The sequence below is a fragment of the Oreochromis niloticus genome, linkage group LG4 (genome assembly GCF_001858045.2).
Source record: "Oreochromis niloticus isolate F11D_XX linkage group LG4, O_niloticus_UMD_NMBU, whole genome shotgun sequence".
Lineage (NCBI taxonomy): Eukaryota > Metazoa > Chordata > Actinopteri > Cichliformes > Cichlidae > Oreochromis > Oreochromis niloticus.
Window position 1 is genome coordinate 19812714 of NC_031969.2, and position 27429 is coordinate 19840142.

The 27429-nt window shown below is 38.1% G+C and overlaps 1 protein-coding gene across 14 annotated transcripts in view; it reads right to left on the bottom strand.

Moving 5' to 3' along the window:
* Positions 1-27429, bottom strand: part of LOC102081603 (nuclear GTPase SLIP-GC) — an 83953-nt gene that overhangs the window by 51118 nt on the left and 5406 nt on the right. For 3 of the 14 annotated variants that reach the window (XM_025906214.1, XM_025906213.1, XM_025906207.1), the window contains exons 5-11: positions 27048-27089; positions 26901-26942; positions 26493-26517; positions 26238-26324; positions 25834-25921; positions 24933-25149; positions 24590-24811 (exon numbers count right to left, since the gene is read on the bottom strand). In XM_025906214.1, coding sequence (XP_025761999.1) covers positions 24590-24811; positions 24933-25149; positions 25834-25921; positions 26238-26324; positions 26493-26517; positions 26901-26942; positions 27048-27089 — 723 coding nt within the window. Of the gene's footprint in view, positions 1-17406; positions 19084-19363; positions 19470-19645; positions 19728-19938; positions 20070-20174; positions 20285-20421; positions 20541-20668; positions 20824-20909; positions 21084-21293; positions 21416-21532; positions 21621-21702; positions 21797-23032; positions 23209-23300; positions 23508-24589; positions 24812-24932; positions 25150-25833; positions 25922-26237; positions 26325-26492; positions 26518-26900; positions 26943-27047; positions 27090-27429 lie in introns of those variants that run through there. The other 11 variants (XR_003219608.1, XR_003219607.1, XM_025906215.1 and 8 more) reach the window with 9 other exon arrangements.

Genomic DNA, 27429 nt, shown 5'->3' on the forward strand with positions numbered 1-27429 from the left:
TTGAGCACAGTAATACCATGGTCAGTAAACCATTTACCAGTGGTTTTGGCACTGTGAGCAGGTGCCAGGTCGTGCTGAAAAATGAAATCTTCATCTCCATAAAGCTTTTCAGCAGATGGAAGCATGAAGTGCTCCAAAATCTCCTGATAGCTAGCTGCATTGACCCTGCCCTTGATAAAACACAGTGGACCAACACCAGCAGCTGACATGGCACCCGAGACCATCACTGACTGTGGGTACTTGACACTGGACTTCAGGCATTTTGGCATTTCCCTCTCCCCAGTCTTCCTCCAGACTCTGGCACCTTGATTTCTGAATGACATGCAAAAGTTGCTTTCATCCGAAAAAAGTACTTTGGACCACTGAGCAACAGTCCAGTGCTGCTTCTCTGTAGCCCAGGTCAGGCGCTTCTGCCGCTGTTTCTGGTTCAAAAGTGGCTTGACCTGGGGAATGCGGCACCTGTAGCCCACTTCCTGCACACGCCTGTACACGGTGGCTCTGGATGTTTCTACTCCAGACTCAGTCCACTTCTTCCGCAGGTCCCCCAAGGTCTGGAATTGGTTCTTCTCCACAATCTTCCTCAGGGTCTGGTCACCTCTTCTCGTTGTGCAGCGTTTTCTGCCACACTTTTTCCTTCTCACAGACTTCCCACTGAGGTGCCTTGATACAGCACTCTGGGAACAGCCTATTCATTCAGAAATTTCTTTCTGTGTCTTACCCTCTTGCTTGAGGGTGTCAATGACGGCCGTCTGGACAGCAGTCAGGTCGGCAGTCTTACCCATGATTGCGGTTTTGAGTAATGAACCAGGCTGGGAGTTTTTAAAAGCCTCAGGAATCTTTTGCAGGTGTTTAGAGTTAATTCGTTGATTCAGATGGTTAGGTTAATAGCTCGTTTAGAGAACCTTTTCATGATATGCTAATTTTTTGAGATAGGAATTTTGGGTTTTCATGAGTTATGTATGCCAAAATCATCAATATTAAAACAATGAAAGGCTTGAACTACTTCAGTTGTGTGTAATGAATCTAAAATATATAAAAGTCTAATGTTTATCAGTACATTACAGGAAATAATGAACTTTATCACAATATGCTAATTTTTTGAGAAGGACCTGTACATATATACATATATATATATATATACACACATATATACACATATATAGTGCCAGGTGGAGGTAAGCTACACCAGCGCTTGTAATGGGAAAAAAAAAGAGTGACTTCCTATTGCCTGTAGAGAACCATTTCTTTCAATAGTATTTTATTTTCTTATATTACAGACGCAATGAAAAACCTTTAAGATTATCAGCCTAGCAACAAATTGCATTTTTATAGAGCGGGGTGGAGGCAGGCTACACCATCACTTGTAATGAAAAGAAGAACTTTCTATCTGCTTGTAACCTACAGACCGCCCACCTCGCATGTGTAAAGTAAGCCTTAGAGGAAAAAAAGCGCTGCGCACATATTCAGAAATCGGCCTTACTTAAACAATTAAAACACCCTCGGATGAGGTATTTTGGTTTTGTGCAGCCACTCCTTCTCAGACCAAAGTAAAGAGTTTTTCTTCATGTTTGAGCTCCTTTTACATCAGGTTTTCTCATTAGCAGAAAATAGACGGAATCCCTAAAAGAAAATGGTCTTGTTTTACACACACACCGCGGGTCAAGAAGGAGTCAACAAACCGCTCTAGTCATTATCAGTATTTCTTAATTCTTATAACCTACAGTGTGCCCACCTCATATGTGTAAAGTAAGCCTTAGTGGAAAAAAAGCGCCGCGCCCGTATTTGGAAATCGGCCCTGATTAATTTTATTAAAACACCCCGACCAGGTATTTTGGTTTTGTGGAGCCACTCCTTATCAGACCAAAGGTAAAGAGTTTTTCTTCATTTCTGAGCTACTTTTACAATGGGTTTTCTCAACAGACAGAAACCCTAAAAGAAAACGGCCTTGTTTTACGCATATCGAGGAGGAGTCAACAACCCCTCTAATCGTTATTAGCAGAGGTGTGGACTCGAGTCACATGACTTGGACTCGAGTCAGACTCGAGTCATTAATTTTATGACTTTAGACTTGACTTGAAAAAAGGTTGTAAGACTTGTGACTTGACTTGGACTTTTACACCAGTGACTTGGGACTTGAATTGGACTTGAACCTGTTTACTTGAAAAGACTTAATATTTTACCCATATCTAAAATTTAACATACATATTATATAAAAAGTGCGGACCATTAATTCACTTTATTCATTCATTCATTCTTACCACACTCCGTATGTATGTGAGCGTGGGCTGTAGCACAGCCAATCAAATTAACCAGATTTGAAAAAAACAAGAACAAAAACGCTTGAGCCAAAAATGCTTCCAAGAGTAATTTCTTTCGGGTACATAAACTACGAAGTAGTCAACAAAAAACGAAATGCAATATGCAAAACATGCAAGAAGAGAATCACAGACGGAGATGGAACAACTTCCAACTTTGTCCGACATTTGAAGTTGCATAAAGAACGGTAGGTGGTGCTTTTTTTTCTTTTTTTTTTTTGCTACGATGAAATAGCTGACTTAGCTAACTTCATCTTATTAGCAAATGTTCTCCGGGCTACGTTGATGATACTGTTTGGCTTAAACAGGTATGATATGTTTGTCATGCTATTTTAAATCCGGTCCTGCAAGCGCATCCAAGAATAACATGCAACTTGTTAGCTCAGAATTGTCGGTGAATGGTGAGCAGGGTCCGTTTCAGAAAGTGGGTTCTGTAGCTGTACTCAGTCTCTCTCCGTCTCCTCCCCATCATTAACCCCGTAGATTTGACCCAGTTTAGACTGACAAATATTTATTTTACCATCACATCACAATTCAAAATCACTGTGTTTAATTTGCAATTAGTGTATGGTCGTGTTTAACTTTTGCATGTCTGAGCCAGGGAAAAAAAATTTTTTTGGTTAGAAGATCTGGCCCACCTTAGTGTGTAATTGAGTAGTCCTGCTTATACATGGCCTTTTTCTTCTGTCATTTATGTCAATACATCAAATAAAATACTTTGATCTTATATTATTAGCTGTTGTTTATTTGCAAAGGTTATTCTCAACAGGGATGCTAGACAAAAACGGCGTTTTCTACAGACAGCCTAGCATACGCTCTCCACTTGCGAGTGAAAAAAGAAAAACAGCCCTTCCCTATTGGTGTTAGAGTTTACCATGTCAGCCAATCAAAAAAAATGATGAGGCAACATGTGACATTTGGTTGTTTAGGGAGAAGGGGAAGTTTTTAGGAGTGACACCCACGACGGAAAGCGGGCGAGCGAAAGAAAGAAAGAGAGAGAGAGAGTTTTCATATGTGAGACATTAGTGACGTTTAGCGTGTTTGGAGGCTGTAGTTAGTTTGTTGTGTAGTTATTGTTTTGTATTGTGTGTCAGTCAGACTGCTGAATTTCATATTTGATCTAAAAAAGCTGTCAAAGGCAGATTCCAGTGTAAACGCTGTCTCCACATAGAAAACTGGACTGTTGCACCTCCAGTTGTCAGACCTGCAGGGTTTAGGCCTGTGGTGTTCTCCTCTGTCTTATACTGAACACAAACTACATTTTTTGGACTGGCACAAATAATTTGTGTGCCTTCTTATTTGATGCAGCACACCTGATTGTTCTGTAAATAGATTTAAATGGTTATATAAAAAACGCCTGAGGCCTTGGCTGCATTTTTAGGTAAATAGTACCATATAACTTTGTTGTTTGCAAAACTTGTTCATAATTTTTAGAAATGTACAATTTCTATTTGCATTTCAAGTTATGAAAATGATTCGTTAAACATGTAAAAAAATATAACTTTTTTCTACTCGGATTCTGAATTTTTTGTCTGAATTTAGATCAACTGTGCTAATATAGTATACCAAAATGAAAAAAATAACTCAAATTTCAGATATTTGAGGTTGTGATGAAAATAATGATACCAAACAAGGCAAGAAAAACATATTTTAAAAGTGAAATATAGAGCTAAAATCAAAAGTAGTCAAGAACGGCCAATTATACCCGGGACCCCAGAGGGTTAAAAAAAAGACTTGAAAGGACTTGAAATTCAAAGTTTCGGACTCGGGACTTGACTTGAAAGTTGTCTGTCTTGACTTGCGACTTGACTCTGACTTGCTTGACTTTACTTGAGACTTGACTTGTGACTTGAGGATAAAGACTTGAGACTTACTTGAGACTTGCAAAACAATGACTTGGTCCCACCTCTGGTTATTAGTATTTCTTAATGCCTCCAGCCAAGCAAAGAATTTCATATTGGCCTCAACTCATTGTACGTGTAAAATAACCCTTAGTGAAAAAAAGCACAGCGCACATATTGAGAACTTGAATAAGTTCCGTCGGTTCATCCCGGTCAATTACCTCCGAGAGATCGGGATGCTTCCTCCGTCTCGTACCATAAACGTATGAGAAAAAACCCCCCAGAGAATTTATTATTTTGGTAAGAGAGAGAGAGAGAGAGAGAGAAAATCGAACACACTTTTCTACAACACGATATACCACTCCGGGTCAGGAGGGGCGATATAGCACGGACCGGTCAGAAGACTACGCCGGATGGAAGCATAACCGGAAGCGTGGCAGGGAGTTTCCCTTTGACCTTCATTCAGCTCCATGATCAGCCGTTAAAACTTTCCCCAATATTGCTGTAATGCAACAACAAAGTTAGTTTTTTAAGATCAGACAGGTCCCAAAACATTCCTTACACGCAGTCACTGAATTAGCATCTGTGGCACAAATAAGCTTCAGGGACTGACTTGTTTTTTAGAACCGACCTTTGACACTTGGATGTTGGCTTAATTTTTACACAAAGAGAAATTTGACCCTAATAATAAAAAACACGATACTGTGGTGAATACTTACCTCAACTTTGATGGGTTTTTTTCACAGCTATTTATTTAGAAAAAAGTAAAACACGTTACAAGGACACAATGCACATTGCAGAGTACATGAATGGGAATTCCTCCTCTCTATACTTAGACACCTCCCTAACAAATGCCAAGTCATCATCTCCATATTGTGTGTCCCACTTTTCAAGTTTCATTGAAGTGTATCCAAGTGCACAAGATGTAAAACAATCTATTAGTTTTTTAAGTCCCCGTCCCCGGTCTAACAAGATGCCATTCATTTAGGAGACTAATCATTTTTTGATTTTAAATTGTGCTAACTTCAACGCAGTATTGTTACAAATAAAACATATTAGAACTCTTTTTTTTTTGTTGTACACAAGAACAACTCGAGCATCTTTTTTTTTCGGGAGCCGAAACTAGGGCTTACAAGTTTGCCGTGCCCCTGGGGACCAGTGCGAGGTTGTGTGGCGTGGAGGGTCCAGACACTCCCACGGCGCAGACTTTGCTATCAGCACAGAGCGTTTCTGGTGTGTCTCATGCAAAAGAGACAATACAGCGCGTTTCTCTGCTCCCGGTAAGCCTGCCCTTTATAAATATCTCTTTGATTATTCAAACAGTGTTTAAATTGTGACTCGTTTGTTATCCAAAAACATTTTATCTATGTTACTGATTTAAAATATACATACATATATTTCAAGTTTTTAGCTTAAACAGACTCTTGAGCAAAATCCGTAATGGCATAACCAGTGTGCAGCCTAATGTACATCTTTTAAGTGTATGTTAATCAGTACATGAAGCGTACCTCTGAAAAGAGTCCATCATTTGTGAATTTACTGATTTGTTTTTTAACATGATGAAATTATTGTAGAAAATGTCTTTAAACTATCGCTGTTCCTACTTATTGAGCTACTTCTTTACTATGTGAATAAACAATTTGAACGAGAAAGGGTTTAAAGACACATTGAAGCAAAGGTAAAAAATTTGTAATGAAATTTATGTGACCGTTCTTCTGAAATCCGACAGAGAGTGAAAATCCAAGAGCTGCTGCAATCCTCTGCATTAACGATCTTTCTGTTTCTCTCCTTCTGCGTGTGTGTGTGTGTGTGTGCTCACAGAGGGGAGGTCACGGTAGGAGTTCCCTGAGTTGACATGTATGAACCATAAAGTCAGTTTGGACTGAGGAGCAGTTGGTAAACTACATTCAGTGTAGACAAAATTACTTTTTTATCCAAAGCATGCACAAGAAATCAAATCTCTGTATCACAATGATTTCATTAAAGCCTTATTATTTTATGGGGACAAATCACCGTAGATCATTAATAGGGAACAAAAAAGGAGGATCACATCAGCAATGGGAGACAGAAGTCTTGACACGTGCTTATAACTTAAAACCCAAAAAAACCCCAACTACAGCTGGTAAGATTTATGGTATAAACCAGACTTTCACAGTCTGCATCTTTACAGGGGTTTTTTTTTCTGCTTCTGTTCACTCCTAGTGTGATTAAGAAACAACAACCACAGAGCCCACTAACTATTAGCCGCTTTTACCCCCTAAACAGTCAGTTGACTGAGAGAAATGCAACCCATTATTGTGAACGCTGAAGGAGATGTGCTCCATAGTCAAACTTATATTTCCTTAACTTACATCCTATGTTCTGTTTATTCCCTTTGATGGAAAATTGGTTAAACCGTTGCTCAAATTATGTCTGAATGACGGCAGATAATTCTGATGAAAAGGAAACTGACCCCGTAAGCACTTTGCAGCAGAGTCGAGGGCTCGTGGAAATAAGGTCAAGGAGGTGTCCGGCGTGAGTGCGGCCTGACATTCCATTTGGGACAGCTGACAGACACATTAGTGCAAGTCAGAGTGTGAGCACAGCAACTCCTGTATAGTAGACATAAGAAAAGTAATGTGTAGTGCTAAACCGAGATTCCAGGGCTCATGCTTATATGGTTTTCTTTTATTCAAAAGACAGGTTAGTTTAGCGGTCGTGTAGCTTTGTCCTTGACCTTTTTACCGGTTTGAGGAGTTGGTTCCCTGGTCCAGATATGCTTCAAATGCCGAGTCTCTATATGGAAACAAAAGGATATTTTCCACGTTATTTCTTAAATGTGTATAAATGAGATCGGATGATGTCCGATAAAAGTAATAAACAATAAATGTAAATCAGTTTTTTAACTGTGCAGACCCACTCCAGTAAAAGCGATAAAAAACTATCATGACTTAAAAGAGATTATGAACAAAATGCAATACATTTTGGTTTTTGCTACATTAACAACTTTTCCAACTCTGATTTCCTGCAGGACCCACACGGACATCAGTTCAGACGACACACGCAACATGTTCAAGCTTGCACGGAGGCCTTTCAGTAAAAATAAGAAGATGGTTAAGGCGAGAGATTGCTATTCTGTCTTTTACATCGGTACAAAGGGAGGACTAAATGCCAAAAAAGAGAAAAGTTTTTTTAAAAATGACGCTTTAAAACAGTTTGAGTATCTTTGTGTTTACGGGGAGAAGGGAATAACTGCGGCCGAGGCTCTGAAAAGAGACGGTCGCTTCACCGATGACCTGGGCTACTTTGAGCTGGTTAACATCGACGACGAACGTAAGACTGAGTGCACAGACATAATTGATTGTCTGGACAATAAGAAATTCCAGATATGTTTTCCACAGGGAGCAGATACGGATGTAGCCATCCCAGGGCAGCAGAAACCTCCACAAGCATCAAATAATGCAAAGCGCAGCGGTGGAATGACATCAGTCTTAGATGTACCACGGCAGAACGAATTGAGTCTAAAAACGTCAATCAAAGAAACGGGCAGCAGCATTGACCGTAAGGAGGTTTACGGTCTACTTTGTCAGCAGTATCCGCGTCTGAAACGATGGATGGAGAGTAGATTCCCTAAAAACTCTTTTCTGGAAGCACTGAAATACAGGAAGGAGAACTTTGGAAAGAGCCGGCAGTCTTTTACTGAAATTCGCAGCGTTATGTTGCTGCTCGAACTGAGTGAGTCAGTTTGTCTCATAACCGGTTCCTTCATAAAGCAAGGCACAGGCTTTGTGTTATTTGACGACTTTGTCTTGACCAACGCCAACTTATTCGACTACTGGGTTAAATCAAACACACTTAACTTTGAAGACCAAGAATCAGACAGGAACAACCTCGGCGCTAAGGTGTTCGTCGGCGACGATAAGTTAGATTATGTCATACTTAAGCTAGAAACAGAGAAAGTGCCGCCAGGGCTCCTTAAGAGATTTGGGCCTGTACCTTCAGACAGCGAGGCCTGTGTTGTCGGACACCCAGGAGGAGGAGTGAAAAAAATGAGTCCTACGTGGGTCGTGGACAAAGAGAGGCGAGAGAATAATGACAATTTAGAAGACTGCGAGGAATTTTGCAGTCTTTGCGAAATCAACCAGCAGATCAAAAACGACGACGAGTGAAAAACTAAGAATTTGTAAAATAAGAGTTCATCTGTACAAAACAGGCAAACAAACTACTGCGATCATTCTGTCTCTACACAGCCATCACCGATCTCCTCAGAATCTGTTTTACTCTCAACTTCCTGCAACAACGCGTCAGGTACGCCTTGCTTTGACCCCACAACAGAGGCTATAATGTTTTCTAGGTGAGGATTTCCCTTCACTTCCTCCTCAACTCTTTCCAACACCTCCCCATACCCATCTTTCTTCAGATTATCCACAAAGTTTTCAAATATAGTGAGCAGAGGAAAGGCGTACTCAATCACATTCTCGCTAAGGTTCGGAAACCCGTAGAAAAACCCTCCACTGTGCAAACCAAACACTCGTCCCTCTGCATCGAAAACCGGGGAGCCGGAAGAGCCGTGGTACATGAGAGTGTTGTAGGTGACGTAGATATTTTCATACGGGTCGTTTTTGATCTGCTGGTTGATTTCGCAAAGACTGCAAAATTCCTCGCAGTCTTCTAAATTGTCATTATTCTCTCGCCTCTCTTTGTCCACGACCCACGTAGGACTCATTTTTTTCACTCCTCCTCCCGGGTGTCCGACGACACAGGCCTCGCCGTCTGAAGGTACAGGCCCAAATCTCTTAAGGAGCCCTGGCGGCACTTTCTCTGTTTCCAGCTTAAGTGTGACATAATCTAACTTATCGTCGCCGACGAACACCTTAGCGCCAAGGTTGTTCCTGTCTGATTCTTGGTCTTCAAAGTTAAAGACCACGGTAACGTTTACAAATTCACGCCAGTTAGGTGTGTTTGATTTAACCCAGTAGTCGAATAAGTTGGCGTTGGTCAAGACAAAGTCGTCAAATAACACAAAGCCTGTGCCTTGCTTTATGAAGGAACCGGTTATGAGACAAACTGACTCGCTCAGTTCGAGCAGCAACATAACGCTGCGAATTTCAGTAAAAGACTGCCAGCTCTTTCCAAAGTTCTCCTTCCTGTATTTCAGTGCTTCCAGAAAAGAGTTTTTAGGGAATCTACTCTCCATCCATCGTTTCAGACGCGGATACTGCTGACAAAGTAGACCGTAAACCTCCTTACGGTCAATGCTGCTGCCCGTTTCTTTGATTGACGTTTTTAGACTCAATTCGTTCTGCCGTGGTACATCTAAGACTGATGTCATTCTACCGCTGCGCTTTGCATTATTTGATGCTTGTGGAGGTTTCTGCTGCCCTGGGATGGCTACATCCGTATCTGCTCCCTGTGGAAAACATATCTGGAATTTCTTATTGTCCAGACAATCAATTATGTCTGTGCACTCAGTCTTACGTTCGTCGTCGATGTTAACCAGCTCAAAGTAGCCCAGGTCATCGGTGAAGCGACCGTCTCTTTTCAGAGCCTCGGCCGCAGTTATTCCCTTCTCCCCGTAAACACAAAGATACTCGAACTGTTTTAAAGCGTCATTTTAAAAAAAACTTTTCTCGTTTTTGGCATTTAGTCCTCCCTTTGTACCGATGTAAAAGACAGAATAGCAATCTCTCGCCTTAACCATCTTCTTATTTTTACTGAAAGGCCTCCGTGCAAGCTTGAACATGTTGCGTGTGCCGTCTGAACTGATGTCCGTGTGGGTCCTGCAGGAAATCAGAGTTGAAAAAGTTGTTAATGTAGCAAAAACCAAAATGTAATGCATTTTGTTCATAATCTCTTTTAAGTCATGATAGTTTTTCATCGCTTTTACTGGAGTGGGTCTGCACAGTTAAAAAACTGATTTACATTTATTGTTTATTACTTTTATCGGACATCATCCGATCTCATTTATACACATTTAAGAAATAATGTGGAAAATATCCTTTTGTTTCCATATAGAGACTCGGCATTTGAAGCATATCTGGACCAGGGAACCAACTCCTCAAACCGGTAAAAAGGTCAAGGACAAAGCTACACGACCGCTAAACTAACCTGTCTTTTGAATAAAAGAAAACCATATAAGCATGAGCCCTGGAATCTCGGTTTAGCACTACACATTACTTTTCTTATGTCTACTATACAGGAGTTGCTGTGCTCACACTCTGACTTGCACTAATGTGTCTGTCAGCTGTCCCAAATGGAATGTCAGGCCGCACTCACGCCGGACACCTCCTTGACCTTATTTCCACGAGCCCTCGACTCTGCTGCAAAGTGCTTACGGGGTCAGTTTCCTTTTCATCAGAATTATCTGCCGTCATTCAGACATAATTTGAGCAACGGTTTAACCAATTTTCCATCAAAGGGAATAAACAGAACATAGGATGTAAGTTAAGGAAATATAAGTTTGACTATGGAGCACATCTCCTTCAGCGTTCACAATAATGGGTTGCATTTCTCTCAGTCAACTGACTGTTTAGGGGGTAAAAGCGGCTAATAGTTAGTGGGCTCTGTGGTTATTGTTTCTTAATCACACTAGGAGTGAACAGAAGCAGAAAAAAAAAACCCCTGTAAAGATGCAGACTGTGAAAGTCTGGTTTATACCATGAATCTTACCAGCTGTAGTTGGGTTTTTTTTGGGTTTTAAGTTATAAGCACGTGTCAAGACTACTGTCTCCCATTGCTGATGTGATCCTCCTTTTTTGTTCCCTATTAATGATCTACGGTGATTTGTCCCCATAAAATAATAAGGCTTTAATGAAATCATTGTGATACAGAGATTTGATTTCTTGTGCATGCTTTGGATAAAAAGTAATTTTGTCTACACTGAATGTAGTTTACCAACTGCTCCTCAGTCCAAACTGACTTTATGGTTCATACGTGTCAACTCAGGGAACTCCTGCCGTGACCTCCCCTCTGTGAGCACACACACACACACACACGCAGAAGGAGAGAAACAGAAAGATCGTTAATGCAGAGGATTGCAGCAGCTCTTGGATTTTCACTCTCTGTCGGATTTCAGAAGAACGGTCACATAAATTTCATTACAAATTTTTTACCTTTGCTTCAATGTGTCTTTAAACCCTTTCTCGTTCAAATTGTTTATTCACATAGTAAAGAAGTAGCTCAATAAGTAGGAACAGCGATAGTTTAAAGACATTTTCTACAATAATTTCATCATGTTAAAAAACAAATCAGTAAATTCACAAATGATGGACTCTTTTCAGAGGTACGCTTCATGTACTGATTAACATACACTTAAAAGATGTACATTAGGCTGCACACTGGTTATGCCATTACGGATTTTGCTCAAGAGTCTGTTTAAGCTAAAAACTTGAAATATATGTATGTATATTTTAAATCAGTAACATAGATAAAATGTTTTTGGATAACAAACGAGTCACAATTTAAACACTGTTTGAATAATCAAAGAGATATTTATAAAGGGCAGGCTTACCCTTTCTTTTAGGGTTTCTGTCTATTGAGAAAACCCATTGTAAAAGTAGCTCAAAAATGAAGAAAAACTCTTTACTTTTGGTCTGATAAGGAGTGGCTCCACAAAACCAAAATACCTGGTCGGGGTGTTTTAATAAAATTAATTAGGGCCGATTTCCAAATACGGGCCCGATGCTTTTTTTCCACTAAGGCTTACTTTACACATACGAGGTGGGCGCACTGCAGGTTATAAGCATTAAGAAATACTGATAATGACTAGAGCGGTTTGTTGACTCCTTCTTGACCCGCGGTGTGTGTGTAAAACAAGACCATTTTCTTTTAGGGATTCCGTCTATTTTCTGCTAATGAGAAAACCTGATGTAAAAGGAGCTCAAACATGAAGAAAAACTCTTTACTTTGGTCTGAGAAGGAGTGGCTGCACAAAACCAAAATACCTCATCCGAGGGTGTTTTAATTGTTTAAGTAAGGCCGATTTCTGAATATGTGCGCAGCGCTTTTTTTCCTCTAAGGCTTACTTTACACATGCGAGGTGGGCGGCCTGTAGGTTACAAGCAGATAGAAAGTTCTTCTTTTTATTACAAGTGATGGTGTAGCCTGCCTCCACCCCGCTCTATAAAAATGCAATTTGTTGCTAGGCTGATAATCTTAAAGGTTTTTCATTGCGTCTGTAATATAAGAAAATAAAATACTATCCCTTAAGAGCCCAGACCCATGTTTTACCGTCATAAAAACTATGGGAGAGTCAATTTTGAAACATTAACAGAAACTATCCTCAATGTGTAAAGGGGCGGTGACACCTGTGTCACTGTGGGTTCTTAAGGGCTATTGAAAGAAATGGTTCTCTACAGGCAATAGGAAGTCACTCTTTTTTTTCCCATTACAAGCGCTGGTGTAGCTTACCTCCACCTGGCACTATATATGTGTAAATATATATATATATATATATATATATATATATATATATATATATATATACATACATATATACATACATATATACATACATATATACATGTAATCCGTTACTAGTCAGATGATCTTAAAGTTTTTTTATTTTATTGTGCTCTAATATAAGAAAGTAAAATTACATCCGCTATTGAAAAAAAAAATAGTTCTTTACTGAGAAAATTGTCATAATATTTAAACATTCAAACTATGAGTTTGTCTGTGGAAAACTGACTGCTGCTCTGTCTCTCTATACAGCACTGACTCAACAGCTGCGTCACCCCCATGTCTCAGGAACCCCTCCCTCTCTGATCCCCAGATCTCTTCCCCGTCCAAGTACAGAGGAACGCAGGGCTGCAGAATGAAAGGGTCCATCTTGTCTGCGCATAGAAATATGTGCGCCGCCCTCTCTGTTTTTATTCTCCTCCCTCCACAGACCCCCCTCCCTCTAAGGAAGAAAACTTTTTTTTTTTTCACAACAGGTGTCACAACAGGTGTCGCGCTTATGGATCATATTACACACTTCCGGAGTTCCCCCCTCCCCTCTCCGGATGCAAGTCGTCACGCTTATGGATCATATTACACACTTCCGGAGTACTTCCGGTGGGGTCAAAAGGTCAAGGCTAGGGTCATCAACCAAATTTGAGACATAAGGTGGGGTGTATTAGTTTTTTAGATAAGTAAAATTCAAGTGATTTTATTAAGTGATTATTATTATTACTTGATTCATCTTTTGCTTCGCTTCTACTAAATTCCTTTAATGTAATATTCTGGATTCAAAAAGTCTAAATTCTGGACATGCTTTATTTTTAACCCTTTGTGAAACAGGAAATGTAAAAACCTGTATCGTTTTAATATCACACAAAGGGTTATAAAAGGTTACTTTGGCCATAAAAGTTAACAGATTATAGAAGAGAGCTGCTGATAGCAGATGTGACTGGAGGATTGTAGATGACCTGTAAGGCCACCCAGGCAAGAACGCTTTTACAGGAAGCAGGATCACCAATCATTTGACTTCCGGTTGATAAATAGATTGTGGTTCAGTCTTTACAGTTCATAGATAATTTTGTTGTATGTTAAAAACTGCTGTGGTGCTGCGAAATACTTTTTGGCAGGCAGCTTATTTTTAGTGTCAGAAAAAAACAAGAACAGGGTTTAAAAAAAAAACATGTTTCCATCTTACAGCATAGAATCAATACAGAATAGAAACAACAGAAACAATATGATATAATAGCTAAAGCAGAAACAGAGACTTATTTTTTCTTGCTGCTTTATTACTCATATGACGACCAAAAAAACATTGTATTACAGTAAATTAATATTTATGTTAGAAATGTAAGTAAATGGTATACATAAGTCATGTGCTATCGAAGTCTCAAGATAAAACTGAGAAATACATCATGAAAATAAAAGTAACATGACTAAAGGCATTAAATTATAATATTCAAATTTACTACAAGGGAAAAAATCTGCAATAGAAGGAAAACCATTAATTGAATCCTTAAAACTGAAAAGAGTCTGAATATCATGGTATTCCTGTGGTTTAAGGCACTAAAATTAAAATCAGTACCATTGTAGTCCCACTGCTGTATACTTTCCTGTATAACTAGGGTGTACAAATGATGAACAAATACAACAAAAGTAGGAAAAAAGACATCAAAACCTTTTTGGACATACTGCTGGCCTTTTGGTTTAGACCAGGGGCAGGCAACTCCAGGCCTCGAGTGCCAGTGTCCTGCAGGTTTTAGATCTCACCCTGAATCAAACGATTAGTTCATTACCAGGCCTCTGGAGAACTTCAAGACACTTTGAGAAGGTCATTTAGCCATTTGAATCAGCTGTGTTGGATCAAGGACACATCTAAAACCTGCAAGACACTGGCACTCAAGGCCTGGAGTTACCTACCCCTGGTTTAGACCCTCACAATTAAAACCTTAATATCCCTGGGAGGAATTCATGCTTAAAAATCCCAATCCATCCAATTTCTTCTGCTTATCCAATTCGGGTTTGGTGGAGCCTTTTACAGTTATCAGGCGAGAGGCAGAGTACATGACATGACAACTTAAATGACATTGTTTTTAGAGACCATAAGTCAGTCTTTTTTAATGTATCTGTCAACTCAAAGTCTCCTTCCCAAGGATTTATTAGGCCCAGGCGCTTTATTGAGGACTCTATCATTTATTTGTTTTCTTCTCTTTTTAATTTTAAAACCTCTTCTGACCTCCTTACTAATTCTTTTAATGAACACTGTATTGCCATTCTTAATCAGGTTGCTCTTTTCAAAACTAGGCATTGCTCTGTTAGTTCCCACACACCCTGGTTGAAGAATACAGATTGTGGTCTTCGACGCTCCTGTTGAAAAGCAGAGCGTCTCTGGAAGTCCACAGGTCTGGTTGTCCATCATGAACACTTCAAAGAACTTCTTCACTTATATAATGAGTCAGTGAACGAGGCTAGATCCTCTTATTTCAATAATCTTATAAACATTTCCCCTCCAACCCAGCATGCCGTGTTACTGTAATACTTTCCTCAATCACTTTGTAAATAAGGTGATGGACCTGAGATCCAAAATCTGTGTGCCTCCCCTTATGAAGATGCCCTGAGTGTCCTGGGTCATTTACTTCTTTTTCTCCAGTCACACTCAATGACTTAATTACAGTAATAGGTCAAATGAAATTCTCATTGTGCTCTTTAGATATATTGCCTCTCTCTGTCCTGTCTGGGACTCTCCCCATCATTGGTCCCACATTGTTATCCATCATTAACAGTACACTGAGGCAAGGTTGTGTTCCATCCTTTAAACATGCTGAGGTAACTCCTCTTTTAAAAAAACAGAATCTAGATCCTAGCTCTACTAGTAATTATTGGCCTATTTCAAAATTGCCATTTATAAGTAAATTACTGGAAAAATCAGTTCAGGTCCTCACTATGCAGATTACAGATTTTTGTCCCTTTTCAGTCTGGCTTTCAAAAGCAGCACTCCACTTAGATGGCTCTCTCAATGGACCCCCTAATGATCCTCTACCTAATCACACGAGCCAAGGTGTGAAAATGGGTGTAGGTCACAAGGTTTCAGGTGAGCTCATTATTAAACCTAGGCCCACCCTGTCATGTGATTTCCTGAGGTCAGATGGCCCAGGATGTGAGTGGGTGTTATGGTTCTGGGACAGATGGTTCTTTCAAACCATCTGTCCCAGGGGCGATTCTAGGATCAGAGCTTTGGGGGTGCTGAGCACCCAGAGAGCTGCTCAGCCAGTTAAGAAACTTTACTCGTCACGATGAGGCTTCTTCCCTGTCTCTGTCAGTCCCTGCATTCCTAAATGTCTCAAGTTGTCTCAAGTTCCCTCTGACTGTCTCCTTGGCTCATTTAAACCCCTGTTCCTCCCTGTCCTCGTTGTCTGTTGTCTTCGTCTCCATTATCAGTCATCATAATTTTACCATCTCTGTGCAAGTCTGCAAATTTCTTTATTAAATCATAAGATTCTTAAATTCATCAAGTCTCTCTGTGCCTGGGTCACAGAAGAGTCCTTGAAATGTACAAATGTACAAAATATTAATTAAAAAAAAATTATAAAAATGGAGGCAACTTTGCCTGTGGTCCAGTGTATACAATGTATGAAAAGATCTTTACTGCAGATACTACTATGGCTCTGCAGATTTGTTTTCTTTTATTTTAACCTATGTGACTTTTCATTTTAGTGACAGATCGGACGTTTGTGTTGTAAGATTTATGAGTTTCATGCTTTCATAGTGGTACTTGAGAGAGCCTGACATTTTCTCAGGTGGTACAGACTGTAAAAAGTTTGAGAAACACTGATAAGGTAAGTGTATGTGCGCTTTTGGAAAACATTTAAAGCTGCTGTACAGAATCTTTGAAACAAGCTAGCTTAAAACATTTTTAGAATATAAACAGAGCACTCTGCTTCTCTTTACAGCTCTTCACTCCACCAGAGCAGTGTTTGGCACTTTCTGATGCATGTACTGCAGCAGACATACAGACAACTAGATGGTCCAAAAGTTGGCTTACCTATTATTGGATGAGGTTTTAGTAGAATTGTGGCTGAACCACATAAAAAATAATCATTAATTTTATTCTCCCCAATCAATGATAATGTTATGTTGGAATGTTGTTAAAGAGGGTCAAAAAAATGTTTCAACCCAGTGGAATCAGGGGGCGCAGAAACACATTCTTTTTTTAAAATGAGCTGACTTGGTAGCATGAACACAGGTCTTTTCATTAGCAACGTTGGAAGGAAACCCCTCAGAATGAACAGTTTATGTAACTACAAATCCAGGCTCGGAAGGAGCAGAAACAGTCTCTTTGGGTGAAAATTCACCAGAAATACTAGTCTTGGGCTGAGCATTCGTGGAAATGTTAACAGTGCCCAGCTCAGGAGAAACAACTTTTAAAACCTCTGAGGAAACAGTTCTTTTATCTCCAGCCAAGGAAGAGGCATAAGGAAAACAGTCCCTCTTTTCCACCAAATCAGAAGTATCGTGCACAGAGACGGCAAGAGATAAACTGTCCGTAGAATTCACAGTGCTAAAATTAATTTCCTTGGAAGACTGCCTTTTTATTTCTCAGAGTACAGAAGGAGCTGAATTAACACAGTGTTTTTGACCACAATCAGTCCCAGAAAAAACAGGTTGGGGTTGAACTTCCAGGATAATACGAACAGTTTCTGGCATACCCATTTTAAATGAGCCATTATTACTTATGTGAGGCAGTATCAGTTTATACTGTAAGTAACCATAAGAGGGTGAACATGCTATGCTTTAACACATCTGTGAATCATTCAGAAAAATGGAAGAAAAGGTTGATGAAAGACTGATATTTATTCTGGTTCTTTAAAAAAGAAAAGTTGATTTCCATTAAAAGAGAAAAGAAAACAAACAAAAATAACAACAACAAAAAAACCAATGCCCCTAAGAGTAAGAGTAATGGGGGTTACAGCCAATTCAGGGACTTATTTCAAAGACTAAGTATTGAAAATGTATTTATAGAATTAAAATAACATCTGGCTATAATATTATGAGTAAGGGTATACAATTGTTTTTAATTTTTATAGCTTATATTAAAAACTGAACTTGAACAAAAATGACTGGACATGGCATTTCAGGATATTTGTGCTTTAAAAAACCCCCCAAACAAAAGTATAATTGATTTCTAAGGTAAATTGGGGATTAACATTGTAAGACAAGCTTTTAGAAATAATGTGATAATATATTTTTATACAAAATACACTCAGTTCTTTTGTGGGGACTCAAATGGCATAGAATACTTGGAAAGACCTGCAACAACAACAACGGCTGTTAGGTTTGACAGAGGCGCACCTTAGACAAACTCAAATTCTGTCAACAGCACACAGTGTTGTCAAAATATCACAACAGAGTCCACTGATGCTACTGCCAAAACAATGTTCATATAAATAATATTTTTTGTGAAGAATAAACATAGATGACAGGTCAGAAAGATTGTAGGGAACAAGAAAGCAACAATTAAAAGCGCATGACAAGAAGTGTGAATGTGTCCTTGGAAAAAAAGACAAACTTTAACTTTTACAAATAAATCGATGACTAGTTGTGTTTTTCATACACAAATCCATCAAATCCTAATTCAGATATTGTTTTTAAGAGAAACACCCTCTGCTGTGGCTCTAATGTATGAAAACCTGTCAGAAACACATATTTGTGTGTGAAAGGTTGAGATGAAAAACTACTTTAAATCTCATAATCAGACAGTTAATTCCATAATGAAAAGAACTACTGAAATTAAACATTTATTGGAGGAAAAGATGGACACAATGTAGAGGGATAAAACTAGTCCTGTAGCTGCATGGAGATGGAGCTACTTACCCTAACTGACCAATCAATGTTTACAAGATCAATTGTAGGAGACATTAGATTATAATACTAAAAATCTTAAAACAATGGTCTGGATGACTTGTTACCTTTAAATATTTGTAGGTACATACAATTACAATTTTAATTGCAATTTTAGATGAAATACATTGATATTCCATTTATTTACAAGGAAATTACGCGTTAGTCATTGGCTGTATTATAAAGTGTTGCCATGTTTTTACTTTCTGTGTTAAGTAGACCGATTTTACATGTACTGAAATGTGCTATATAATTGTCATTGTCATTTGAATGAACCATAACTAAACTCATAAAATAAAAGCATTAAAGTAGATTGAAATATATGTAGAGTGATGTAATGTAAATCTCTTTCAGCTTTTCCTCAAACGTCTCTGCTAGCCTCAAGATTTAAAACATTTAAAGAGACAGATGTCTTACAGAAATAAAAATCCAGAATCACTTATAATAACATTCACAAAGTCAAATGTCACCAAAAAACTTTTAAAGAGGCCAAACAAAAACAACTGAAAAGGATTGAGACCAAATCAGATGGTTTTTTGTTTTAAACAATACTTCCTCTGGGAAGACCTGTTTGTGTCCAGGTTTCTGCAGTTTCTACCTGGTCAGCAAATCTGAAACATTAAAAAAAGAGCAAAGGTTTGATAATAAACAATAACCAATGGACGTAATATAATTTCTACATTTTAAAATCTTAATATTGCTTGTAAAACTCCTCACACTAAAGAATACTAATTGCTATAATTAGTTTAAATGTGTTGAATTGCAGATTCCCCTAAAATGGACTCATTGCAGCATCTGGGCTGATCAGCATATTTACTTAACATAAATGTTACATTGTTAAGAGCAAAAAATATTTATTTTTTGTAAAATTTTAAATATTTAATGTAATACCATTGATAACATATTAGGAGTTACCCAGTAAGGGACACTTCATCATCTGGAGTGGCTGCAAGTTCATCATAACGTTTCTTCACCATACCAAGCTCTGTTGAAACATCTGAAAAACAAATTTGAATTTTTGTGAATCAGTAATTTATAAGTTAATTTAAAAAATAGATTAATAGTTACATAGACTAAGTTATCAGATGCAAGATTGCAAAGATAAAGAGAAAAGGAAGGAAGCATTAACAGGCACTTGGAACCAATGTAATTACAGCCAACTATCCTGTTTACCTGGGAGTGAGCTCCCATCAGTCTTGAATGAAAGTTCAAAGGCTTCCTTCATAGTTTCCTCCAGAGTCTCCAGGATGTCTCTCTAATTTGAAAAATTGCATTCACTTATCACAGATCAAAATATTGTGTTAAAGTCAAATACAATTACATTTAGAAGTTTCTCAGACTGGATTTAAAACATAAATGGAAACATACATTTTTGTATAACTCTATTCCAGTTAAACACAGAAAAAGGCTTCAGGTGAGCTATAACAAAATACGGTCATAATATTTCTTCATAAAACATGACAAACCATTAAACTGTGCAACTTCTCCAACATGGTATTTTTTGCCTGCTCAAACATGTCCTTCTTTGAGTGCACATGGTTCTTAATAGTCTCCCTCATGTTGTACAGCATGCCTGTTCCTCTAAATTCTGCAGCCTCTATAATAAGACAGAAAGCTCCAATCAGATTTCTCTTACTGAATAATGATAAATATAAATATGTGTTTTAGTGCCAAGTTGTGAATCTCTGATCTTATTTCTTACTCTTGTAGCCTTCTTCCATAATGTTCTCAATTGTCTCTGTCAGACTGCTGTAGACTTTTTTCTTCTGTTCCCGGATGATTCTGTTCAGTTTTGCCTTAATTTTTTTTTTCCTTAGAGACAAAACATGAAATACGGATGAATATTGTTTTAAACTACTTCAAGCTATATAGCTAATGCTAATTTTTCATTTTTTCCTTTTACTGTACTTTACTGTTTGAATTGATGTATAGGAAAGTTTGATCTCTTACCTCTGTCTTGAGAAATCTGAGCTGCAGTTCAGCATTTTTGTACTTTTCAATCAGAGGATCAGTGTTAAGTGTAAAAGTCTTGATGACTCCGTTGAATGCTCCACATTCTGAGTCATTTCTAAAACATGTAAACATTGTGGTTATTAATGGCAGAGTTGGCAAGTTTATATTTTAAAAATGTGATATGTTATAAATTACATATCGTGGATAATATTATGTGACTGTTTAGAACTTGTCTTTTCTTACGGGAAGGTCTTTCTGAATTCTTCATCAATGCTGTCAGTCAGACATGAAGCCAACTTCATGTTAAGGTTTATTAGGGTCCCGTTCTTTGGTTTGTGGATGCCACCATTCTCAACGACACACTTCAGTACCCCGTGAAAAGCACCACCCTTCTTTCCCTAAAATAAAAAAGAAAACAGAATTATTTAAATACATCCTCCTGTAAAACCTGTTGTTTTGTTACAACTAGATTTAAAATACATACATGATACAAGAAGCTCTTGAGTTTTTCTCCGTATGAACCTTTGGATTTCTCAACGCCATCATCAAGACATTTTTCAAAGGCCGTATAGGTCTCTTCCGTTTTTTTGTTGATATTTGCAAGTTGAAGGATCATGTTTCTCTCAAGTTCTTCACACACCTCACCTTTTTTATCATCCTGAAAAATATTTGAAGGAATAAAACCATAAAAAAAATACTTCACTTGGCTTTAAGTCACTCTACTGTAAGTAAAACAGAACGGCAAAAATACATGAATCAATTGATCACTTAATAACCTATAAATTAATACATTAAAAAAAACATAATAAGAAACACAAAGACATTTGAGAAATCCCAACATGTAAGAATATCTTTTACTTGACCTTACCACTCCTCCAGAGTTGGCTCCTTGAATCAAAGACAGAATCCCATAAGCTCCACTCACATAGTTTACTGTCTCAGAGTGACAGTCATTGAGCTCTTGCAAAAATCCCTGAAGTTTGGTTATTTCTGTTAAGAAGAAATTTCAGTGCCACAGTTTGACATTACATACTTTGATTCAAATTAAATGATTCTTCTTTCAGTCAGAGCAAACTAAAACAACATGTGCATCAAGACTTCACCTACCAGTTTCTTCTGGACTTAGATGCTTCCCTTTTAGGAACTCTTTGGAGCTCACTGTGAACACTTTGAAACTGTCATCAGTGAAGTGTTTCTGTGGAAAAATGATTTTATTTTAAAGCATCCTTGCAACTGTGGAGAGTCTGTATTATTTTCTGTCAGCCTATAAAACTCACCTTAATCTTGCTTCGCTTGTTGAATTCTTTCCTTACTCCATCCTTGGCTTGCAGGTTTCTTATTACTATTCGATCATGGATATCAGCTCGTGAACTACAAGAAATGTGCAAATATGTACTGTTACCATCATCACCATCACCATCATTAATCTGGGGCAGGCTGGGTGGTTTTGTTTTATTCTTGGCCTTTAGGTGAAAATGTGGGAATCTCTCTTCTGGCCAAGCAGAGCTTTCCCTGACTGTTGCACACCTGCAACTCATTGTTAACACATAGATTGTATTTAAAGACTGGCTGTGGCAATGTTTCTCTGCCTGATGGTGCTGGTATTCCAATTTGTTGCTTTCTATTTTTAAATGTCTGGTCTTGTTAATATCCTCTCATTCTCCTACTTGCTAACCTCGATTTTCAGAGCCTCACACCAAAATACTTACCTGTTCACTACAGACTCCCTCTCAGCCGTGTTTCTAAACCGAGTAAGAACAACTCCCAATTTCTCAAAACATTTGATTTTGTTTCCTTCCAGCCAGTCATTGAGTACTCTCTCCCAGACCATCACCTTAGGGTGGTGCTCTCCACTAATTCACCAGTTCATTGTATATATTTGTTTCATTATGAATAAACCTATTGAGCTTCAGTTGTGCGAGTCTGCCTTGCAGGTCCAGTCATTTATAATCATAATATAATCTTATTTGTTTAATGTATTTATTTTGACTGTTTAAAAAACAAACTCGCAAATATGGGAGACTGGTACCATTTATTCTTAAAGCACTCTGAGAAAGGCCAGCATGTTTTATTTGGATCGTGACATCAACACACACTGCCATGCTTACATACAAGTGTTTCTTTTTGTCACAGCAACTACTTTAACTTTGTTGCTGAAGGACAGTGTAATGGTATTTTTGCTTTATGCAATTTTACATAAAATTGTTGAATTACTTGACTGTAAGGATCAGGATATGCATGATTTCCAATAATCTCATAGATTATGAGTGCATACATTTATGAAAAAGAATAAATATATAAAAGCTGCCATGATGCCAGTTACATCTCTTCCTCCTCCTCCTCTCCTGTTATTGCTCACCCTCTTCTCTCTTGCTGTTCCTCTAGAACTTAAAAATTCTACTGCCTGTCCCACTCTCCCCCACCAGCCAGGGAATTCTCTGTTTATTACTCAGTCCACTATTTTCAGTACACTTTATAAAACTAGATCTGCCTCTGAGACTCTTTTTGACCCAAATGTTCTGTATTAATTAGAAAAAAGGCTCAACTCTGTGTTTTGATCTTATATGGAAACACCCTGTAGTTGATCAGCATTCAAAATGTACTTACAGATCATCTGAATCATCAAGAAGATCAGACTTGGTGCAGATAAAGTGAATTTGCCTACATTCGCCACCATTTCCAATCAGACTGCTGACACTTTCCAGGATCTCCCAGGCCTCTTTCTCTGCTGCTGCTCGATTAATGTCAGTCACAATCCACACAGTAGAACAATCTCCAACAATCTGAAAGGAGAATAACATGTCTCAGTGCTTAATAGAAAGATGACTGTTTACAGACAACACAGCATAAACAAAGAACAGTAAATGTGAATTACCCCTTTCCACATCTGATCTCTGCTCTTGTTACAGTCTCCATTTCCAGGAAGGTCCACAAGTGTGACATGCTGGAGAAGAGGCTTGTTTGGCACCCTGACAGTCACACACTTCACTAGTGGCCAAAACCACTTTTTTCCTTCATTACCTTCTTCTTGTTTTGAATCACTTCTTGTGTACTTGACAAATTTTGCAGAAAGTTCATTAGCCTGCAATAAATAATAAAAGCAGTGCAGTTTAATTATAATCCTACAGTGCAAGTGCTTTAGAAAGACCATTAAAAACTCGGTGACATAAAAAAAAACTACTTAAAGAAATTGGATCACTAAAAGTTTAGTAATTAGTTTTCAATTTTAGATTTAAATGATCAGATTGTGTCACGTATAAGCTTCCCCTTGTGTTATACTGGATCAAGACTGAGGGGAGATTCAGGTCATGTGAAACCCTTTTTAGAACAATCAACCATTTGATAGTTTTGAGAAAGTCTCTAATTATCATTCAAAACCAAAATGAAAATCGATTTTTAAGAATTATTTAAAAGTTTTTATTCTTTATTTAAATAACACGAAGTACACTCTTGGTCTCAACAGTTAGTATTACTATTAGCAGAAACTATTTCATGTGGGCATTATGCACAGTTTTCAACCACTTTGAGATATTAATAAACCACTGCTCCTTTATTTGCAAGGGGTCCCTACAGCGGATAACTTGGCATGTTTTGACTGTCAGGGTTTTACACCACTTTATGCCATTCCTGATGCAACCGACTGTCAGACACTGATTTACTAAAGTTTGTGGCCACTTTGATTTAATCTTTGTTGACTTTGCTCAGCAGTGAATTTCTACAGAGCGATCTAAAAGGCGTAAGAGTAGGTTAGAACAGGGAACTGATCACTGTTGTGTGAAGAGGTAAAGGTTCTTACAGACAGACAGACAGACAATCATTCTCTACATAACGGACCTGGACCAGTCTTGGGTCTTTTTAACCACAGTTATTACAAGAACAGATTTTTTTTTTCTGGATATGTGATCGTCTACATGTCATTGTGGGATCTCAGTAAGATCTGTTTTGTTTCGATCACTGGATCAGTTTTCAGTGTTTTTTGGACTTTTGAATCTATGCTGCATTCTGTTTTCAGAAGTGAGTTATGTTTCCAATTCGTAGTCTTTTGTTTATTTGGTCAGTTCCCTTTTTGTGTCCAGGTTGTCCTAGTTTCAGCTGTGTGCCCTTCCCAGCATCCCCTGTGTGTCCCCCTGTCTCTTATAGTAGTAATATGAGAGTTTGTCTTACTGATTCACATCTCAATATCTTTCGCCTGGATTGGAGAAATTCTGGAATTTCTTTAAAATATTTGTTCTCCATGAGGTTTTCAGAGGACTTCTCTTTCCATTCTTCTCTGTACAGCGCTGACAGCTTTTCGACAGCATCACGATAATCATCATCGTCTTCCTTTTCCTGATTTTCATTATTGTCAAGAAACTGACGAAATGACCACAACTCATCTTTCCACTCCTACAAAAATAGATGACAAGCCATTTATTGGAGGCATGTACCCAGCTTTAAGCTCCAAGAACTGCAGTGTAACACATGATTTTGCTTCAAGAACAAATCAAACTTTGGGAATTCATTTTACCTCCTTTGTGATGAACTCAATTTCTGCCTCATACTTTGAGCTACGTGTGTTAGCTTCCACTTTGGTCATGACTGAGGTGCAGGCATTGACACTTCCTGAGGGTAAAAGATTCTTCTCTTTGATGATGGCATTTATCAAAGAGCTCTTTCCAGCCCCGGTTTTACCAAAGACACCAACCAGCTCCCTCTTGTCTATCTCCAAATCACTGATCTTTTTCCTGTTGAACAAGATTTTAAATATGCGTTAAATGATTCAGTCATGAAAACATTTTTAAGTATGCTTCAAAAGGTTTAAAAGAGAGTTATATTATTTTTAATAGTAATTACTACTAGTTATTTCAGTTTTATACACTTGCTCCACTAATTGTTTACTGTATGTTGTTTTGATCCACACCTTCCTTTTTGTGTCAGCTAAAGTGAAAATGTTTCCCTCAAGAGTTGGTAGATACGGGGAACAGGAAAAAAATGTAGCTAAGTCACCAAAACTTCCTAAAAATATCAGTCTTTGTTGGTCTTAACTTGGAAAGTTTTAGTTTACTACTGAATCATTCCATCATCTATAATTGTGCGGCTATAGGTCAAAAGTATCATGTAAAACTAACTAAACAAAGAACCAACACGTCAAACAGACTGACACAAGAAACAAATTGGTGACTATTGAACCAAAAGGGTTCATGTACAGACAGCACGATGGCATGATGTGTGGCACTGGTGTCTCACACCACCATCTGGTAATTACACATAACTAGCAGCTTCTGAGGATGTTTTACAGACATTTTCTGCATTTTTGCTTTCTTTAAAAACAAACTCTCTGATCTGTTTGTGAAACTGTCACGCGATCAGGAGTGGAACCAGGCCCATACATTATAAAAAAAATTTTAAAAAAGAAAATTAATACTCACTTCAAGAAAGCACTGAGTTTGTCTTGGTCATTTAGTCTGGCATGTACAAATGTCATGGTGTTTTTCACATCAGACAGTATGATTGATTCTGTGGAGAAAAAAGTAAAGAACTATTTAGAAGGAATTATAGACTAGAATAACCAGAAAATGTAAAATCTCATGTTTAAAAAAAAAAAAACCAACCTGTGTGAATTAGAGTATATGAGGAGCATAATGTGACCACTTACCAATCAACCCTAATATACCATGCATCATGCTGACTGTTAAATTTTGACAACAGCCCAAAGAAAAAGTAATTTCTAGCATCAAAGATGAAACTGGCATGTTGGACAGATTGTGCTGCACAGAAATTTAACCCTATAGTGGCTTAAACTGTGACACTGTTTAGAAAGAGACGTAAATACCTTCAAATCCTGGCATTGACAGACGCTGTTGCTTAGCTGGTGACTGCAACCTGCTGGGGTTACTTTGAACGTCTGATTTTCTCTTTCCTGATTGGATAAAAACAACAAAAAATAAGAACAAAAAAAAAAAAAAAAACGGGTTTCTCTCAGGTTTGTAATTTATTCTTAGTAAAGTTATGCAAATTGCAAAAACTATTGGTGCCTTTAAAACACAGACTAATATGAGATGCAATAAATACGATCCATGTGCCTCACCTGTATCACTTGTGGATGGCAAGACCTGAGGATGAATATGAGTTAAACAGGAAATTATCACTATTTGCATTGGCATTGCTCTTTAACAACATTTTACGGACATTAACACAGTTCTCCATGTTTTCAACGAGCAGACTGATGAAGAATATATTATAAATTACTTTCTTCTTAGTAAACATCTGTGAGACAATTCTATTAAGTCCCAGTCACGAAGACCTACAGAGACGGTTGGCGAACCCCCTAGCTAGGGCAAAATGTATATTCTCCAACCCCCTATGAATTAAGTTTTTAGATTCAGTCATTTACTGGTTTCTGTAGCGAGTTGTCAGTCTCTGTAGACCAGAGAATGGAGCTTTACTTTGTCTCAGGCAGTTGCCCCAAATGTCTGAAATTCAGTATAATCCTTACCTGAACCACATCAGCTGCTTCTTCATGCTCCTGTTCACACTGCTGATAAAAGTGCAAAGCAGTGTTTTATATTACGCTCTTAAACATGTATTAAAATTGTATTTGTCATATGGACATTTAAAACCTTTTCCCTTCACATTTACTTACTTGAACAGAATTGACTGTTTCCTGATTTGAGTTTTGTTCTTCCTACAACAGTAAAAACAGTTCAAATTAGGTATAAGTTAAGAATTAATAAAAATACTCTACAAATAATTACTGCCAGTGAGACACTGTCGAACACCAGTGGGTCACTTGGTGTTCACTCTCTGCTGTAGACTATCACTTCTTGTTCCAACACACAGTGGTATTTTTGTGTAGCTTATCTGCTTAGCCAATTTAATTAAAAACGTATAGATAACTTATTTCATAGTGTAATCTTCATGCACTCTGTGTATTCACTCACTAATTATAGTCACAGTATTCACTCACTGTGCCATCAGGGATTCGCTAGCTTAGCTTGGCCTGTAGCCAACTCACTAGCAGCATG